This window comes from Penaeus chinensis, chromosome 40 (genome assembly GCF_019202785.1).
Source record: "Penaeus chinensis breed Huanghai No. 1 chromosome 40, ASM1920278v2, whole genome shotgun sequence".
Classification (NCBI taxonomy): Eukaryota; Metazoa; Arthropoda; class Malacostraca; order Decapoda; family Penaeidae; genus Penaeus; species Penaeus chinensis.
The window spans coordinates 22,769,839-22,776,022 of NC_061858.1; the positions used below are offsets into that span (position 1 = coordinate 22,769,839).

At 35.4% G+C, this 6,184-nt stretch overlaps 1 protein-coding gene across 1 annotated transcript in view; it reads left to right on the top strand.

The window, feature by feature from the left end:
• The window catches only part of LOC125047068 (extracellular signal-regulated kinase 2-like), a 75,207-nt gene extending 69,457 nt beyond the window's left edge, over window positions 1-5,750 (top strand). The window contains exons 6-9 of the mRNA XM_047645154.1: window positions 290-485; window positions 1,065-1,645; window positions 1,790-2,013; window positions 2,141-5,750. Coding sequence (XP_047501110.1) covers window positions 290-485; window positions 1,065-1,645; window positions 1,790-2,013; window positions 2,141-2,374 — 1,235 coding nt within the window. The 3' untranslated portion in view covers window positions 2,375-5,750. The remainder of the gene's footprint in view (window positions 1-289; window positions 486-1,064; window positions 1,646-1,789; window positions 2,014-2,140) is intronic.
• The last annotated feature ends 434 nt before the right edge of the window (window positions 5,751-6,184 follow it).

Genomic DNA, 6,184 nt, shown 5'->3' on the forward strand with positions numbered 1-6,184 from the left:
ACAGCAAAATAAGATATTGTAAAATATTTTCGTAAATCAAGGAAAAGGGTAAACAGGTGAGACAGGCAGTACTCGTAATTGGCTCATTTATGACTTTGTACAAGTGTAGCCATCTATGTGTAAAAACAAATAAACAAGCTCAGAGTGAGCATGGCATGTACGTACATGCCATACCTGTTGGCATTGAGTTAATGAGTAATGGAATATATCACATAAATAAAACCAGGATAACCAATTATTTACATAGATTTATAGGTTTGTATTAATGGATTTACTTTTTCAATTTTAGATCTCCATCTAGTCTCATCACAGTATGCCTCTACGCTACTAAGTAAGCCCCATGGAAGTCGTATTCCTAAACCTCTGAAAGAAATCCTGGCTGGGGCTCCGAGTGATGCAATAGATCTTGTAGAAAAATTACTGGTATTTAGTCCAGATAAAAGACTTACAGCTGAAGAAGCTCTCAAACACCCTTATGTTGCCAGGTAGGTAGCCAGTGGTGGGTGTTAGTAGTGATATACTGTCTCTTTTTATTTTCATGGTGAAGATGTAGAAATATATGTATATATTATATAGAAGTATATATAGAGAGAGAACTATCAACCAATTTTACTATTGGTAATATGGTTTGCTGGCTATTTAAAAATTGACATGACACACATGTTATGTCCACAATGACTTTAGTGTATTGATTTGTTTCTACACAGATGGTTCCACAAGCACTTGTTTACCAAAGAGTCAGTGCATGTCCTACTATCCTACCTGATTAGTTATTATTTTTATTGATAATAGTATAATACTCATAATATCAACAAGGATAATAACTATTGTTGCTATTAACACTGGAAATAAAAAACATTCCTATTATTCAAGGAATGGGGAAATCAGTTGAGATCCTTGGTGGTTGAGCACTGGTGGAAGCTTTTCAGTGCTACAAAATTCACAGCAAAGCTACAGTGGACAGTACATGTACCTGTTGTCAATGGGTTAAGACATTTAGACTGAAGTGCAAGTCTGTAAGATTGATAACCATCTACATGCTGTGCTGTTTTTCTTTCTTACAGATTCCACAATTCAGCCAATGAACCTTGCTTGGACCGTGCTGTAGTTCCATGTATCCGTGATGATGTGCAGCTCAGTGTAGACATCTACCGAAATAAATTATATGAACTAATTGCATCCCGCAAGAGCCGACTCAAAAACTCTTCAAATAGTGACCAAAGCAATAGTGTTAGTAGTACAAGAGTTAATCACGTTGGAAATAGTCAGGGACACTCTAAGGATCTCAGCCAATTGCAGTCAAAGCGTAATATTCAGAATAATGTTAGTTCTCATAATACAAATAATGTCAGTCCAAGTAGAGTAAACCAGAACTTACAAGCAAACCAACCCATTAAGGTGAAAGTTGTTGCACGTAAATTAGAAAGACAGTCAATCCCAAAGGTTGAAGAATATGCTCGACAGTCCTCAAAAGATAGTGATAAATCCTCGGGCAAGTCTTCAGCCAAGTCATCTGCCAAATCCTCCAGTAGCTCTAGTCCTGCTAGCAATGGCCGTCACAAATCTGTTTCACCTGTCATCTCCCGACCCTCGGAGCTGACACCAGAGAAGAGACGTGAAAGAGGTCACAGTCATTATTCTGCAGGTGCGTCTTCTGAAGTTGTTTCCTTTTATTGAATTTTTCTCTCTAAAATGTTTTGGCCTATCATTTTCTCATGGCCTATCATGTTTGTAGGCTTTAAACAGTAATGGCCAGTTACTTAGTTTTCTTGTCTTTGTCATCCAACAGATCAGTATTCAGGAACTTCTCAGCGACATCGTAGTCTTGATGGGCTCAGTGGCATTCCAGGTGTTCCTGTCGCTCGTTCAGGGGGTGTGACTGTCACTCTTGGTTCAGGAAATGCAAGTAGTAATGAAGCAGACAGACGTGGACCATTTACTAGATCAGTCTCGTTGACTTTTCCAGCAAATGAAAGCTCACCCACAAAGGTTATAACAAGTTATAACAAACAGGTCAGTCATCATTTTGTAAACATTTTTAGATGAATGACACAATGTAACTTTGTAGAGTAGTATTTTCCCATATGTGGAGGTTGTTAAAAGATGTGATAAGCTCAAATGATTTTATTTTTTATGACAGGCATCACTACAGAAAGTAAGTCCAGTCAAGAAGTCCTCACCAAACATATCACCAGTCAATGGATACTCTCACCATGGTATGAGTGGACGGGAAAGTGTATATAGGTCCTCTCCAAGCAAATTCTCAAATGCAGCGTACACTAGCAAATCACCACATCCACTTTTTGCTTCTTACTCACAGCATGCAACCATATCATCATCTGCCTATAGGGAACTACGCCAAGGTGTTAAATAAAAAAGCTCACACCAGCCTGTACATGAAAGAGAAGACAGGGTTATCAAATTATATATAAAAGCCTAGATGTTCCTTGGAATTGCAGTATTGAATGTGTGGTGTAATATCTGGCCATAGAGTTTTCAGTACAGATGAAGTTAGTTAATTTTGTACCACATATCAAGCAACTTGAAGATGCAACTTCCTTTCCATTTGCTAAGTGTATGTGGTCAGTGCTGAAGGATTTGAGGATGAGTAATTTACATTTTATTAAACTGCTAAATGTTCAATTGTGCAGTTAATAGGTTTTGATGGTGTTTGTTATTGATGGGATTAAGTGTGCAAACATTAGTGACTTAATTACATTTGCAAGTAATCTGATCCATACCATTATAATGTGTTGTATGATGTCCTGAGAGGAAACGTACTGTTTTTAGGTGGAGTGAACCAAGGTATATTTCCTCTGCAATCATAGGAATCACAAATGTACTTACTTGTTTTGCAGTCACAGAGAATCACATTTGTACTTGTATAATGTGCCATAAAAGATTATGGATTGTAGTGAGAAATCAGCATGATATAAGAATTTCCTCAGTTAACTGTAATACTTTATGATCAGTCTGAAAATTCAAACCAGATAATGATTCAAAAAAATTGTTAGACAATCCTGTGTGGGGTTATTCAGCAAGTAATCATCTGTTTAAGGAAACACAAGATGTGTTAAAATAAATAATTATAAAGTTTCCCATAATTTGTCAGTTACTTTAATATAGATTTTTGTAGTTTTGTTAAGATCAGAATGTGATCAATGTGCCATTTACAAAACTACTGATCACACACTAGTTCTATATAGGTGGTTAAAAATAATTACCTGTGTAACTGATGTGGCATGTGTGTTTAGTGTTACTGTTCATTAATGCTTTACAGCAGTATAAGTAAGGCACACAGGGTGTTAAGAAAATATCATGTACAGCACTTGATGTTTACACAGTATTTTTCTGATGCGAGCAAGATCAGAAGTTCACCATAATGAGATTGGGAAATAATATCTAAGTCCAGACTGTATACTATTGAATCTGTTTGCATTTGCTCATTTGCTCAGCCACACCTACACAGGTATTTAAAGCAACCACTTCAAAACTTTTTTATATAACTTGGAAGACATGGGAAATTAATCCAAATTGATTTAAGTTTGATGTGATTTATCTAATGGTGTCAAAGGTCAAGAGAACTAGAGATTTAAATAGATGATTAGCCCCTGACAGTCATACTCTTATGTATGCATTATTTAACAAAATTGACAATATTATCAAAGGTAGTGAAAGCCTTCCATTTTTATAGGTAGACACTCATATACATATATGTATTCATGTACATATGTATAAGAATGTTGAGCACAACTCAGAATCATCTTTGTCCTATGTAGATATTTTCAAAAGCCTTAAGGAGCTTAAATAAGTTCAGACCAGGTACACATGTACCCTATATTAAATAAATGAAATTTCATTTATTTATAGATATTCTGGTTTGTAGGTAAAAATAATGAGCAGTTTGTTACTTCTTTCTAATGCCATTAGGGATGCTCAAGGATCATATCTTCATTTTATACATTAACTTTCTTTATCAGCACATAGTAGTGAATGGGAGGAGGGGAGTCATAAGTAAATGAACTTTTCCCTCAGATATGTTAAAGATGTTGTCAGGAAGTTGACTTATTGTACATATTTTCATAACTTCATGAAGTCAGCATTTAAAATTGTATGTATAAATTTAGCCTTGTGTAATGTGTAATGTATGTAACTTAAGCAATCACATGGAAGTCATAGTTTATACTAAATATTTTTGCACAATATGTCTGTTAGATCTGTGATCAGATTCCCTTTTATATTCTTTATGAATATGATAATTGTAAATGTATAAATATCCAAGCTGTATCCAGCGCTAGGAGTTGTAGGCTTAGAAAGTAAGCTAGATAATCAATCACCTATTGTGCATTTCTTATAGTTTTAAGGATACTTTGTTGCATATTATTAAAAGTAGTTAATTATGCAGATCAGCAGTGGATATTCACACAATTATGACTCCTACTATTGTAACTTTTCTCCTCCTGTACATAAAATTATTTTGTAAGTGCAATAATTTGGTGTTGATGTTAGTACTGTTACTTCCACAGAAATGAATGCAGGAGGTTTGAGCACTTATGCCATGTCTTAAAACTTTTGTTAGTTTTGCAGCTAAAATCTAACAAAAAATCATGTTGATAAAATGAAAGTTAAATCTGATTAATACATGTGTTTCAAAATCTATTCAAATCAAATTTACCATTTGTCACTTTTATGAAGATGTTGGTTTTGAACACAAAGTTATTAATTAAATACATTACACTTTTTATCACTTGGAATCGAGAAATATGAGCAAGAACAAGTAAGGTGCACTGTCTCTCTCTCAGTAATACAATATTTTTGATGTGAAATATCTATAGTAATTAAGTGCCTTTTGCAACAAAGCCTAAACATTTGCATTTTGGTATCTTGTGTTGTTGGCCAATATACTCAATTTACAATAACTAAGGTGCTATGTAAGTGTTTTTTGTATGGGTTATTATTTCCAAATTGTATATTATTAACCCTACAACAAAGTGTATATTATATTACATATCATACCCAGCATAATAGCATCTTTTCAGAATACTTGATCTTTGCATAATTCTTTGTACTTAATGAATTATATATAGTTTTAGTTCTTCACAAATTGTAGAACTGAATGTCTTTGTCATTTCTTATTTTCGTCAGTTGGGCTTATGTAGGCAAAGATAGGCAGTGACAGTTACATGGCTGTAGGTATTTTTGCAAGTCATGCATTCAGTCAGTTCCTTGGGTAATATTTCATTACACCTGTTAAGTTATGTTGGTCCAAGAGTATCTGCTCAACTGAACATTCAAGAAAGTTTTAAGAACTTTGACTAAGTCCACCACATCAATTTAATAATTTATTGTAATGCTAGGTGGTGCAGGATGATTGTCTTTCATCTAGTTTTAAGGTCTCGTTATTTTCATTTTCGAATTGTGCCATATAGTATGATTGGCTGCATTTTCCTTTTGCACTGGAAGCTGTGATACTGAATTTCCCATTTAAGATTTCCCACCCAACTTCCTCATGTATTCAGTGCATCATTTCCTAATTGGGTCTTGATAGGGCATATTGATTTTAGTGAATTTGTGCAATGGTACTGATCTCATGCTTTTTAACTATTATTTAGCTGTGCATAATTTTTGTAAATCTTTTAACACAAAGATGTTTATGCACATATGTATAATCATCAGTATTTATTCTGATCTCAGTAAACTTTTCAAGTGTGATCCACCCAAGACATATCTAAAATAAAAATGCAGTAATAGTATTGTTTGTTTTATCCAAATCTCCCCCCTCCCATCACTTCCTCTTTCTGCCCAGTCTTTCTCTCCCTGGCCCCCTAATCCCTTGCCGAACCCTTCCTCTTTCTGCTGATTTTTTTCCTTCGTGCCTCCTAATTGTCCTTTGTTTTCGTGGATGAGCTTAAGAGACAGACAGAGACCCAATTCTGGGGATCTCCCTTACCTTGGCTCTCATTTTTACTCTTTCCCTCTCCCTTTTTGTTTCCGTCCCTTCTCCAATCTGAAAGGCTGACTTTGTGCCAGTCCTAAACGGCCTGATGGAGCCATGGGCACGATATTCCCCTGTCTAGCCCATACCCCTCAATGGGACCCTGAGGGGTGTGAGAGCCGTGTTGAAAGTATGAAAGGCTGACTTTGTGCCAGTCATGAACGGCCTGATAGAGCCATGGGCACGATA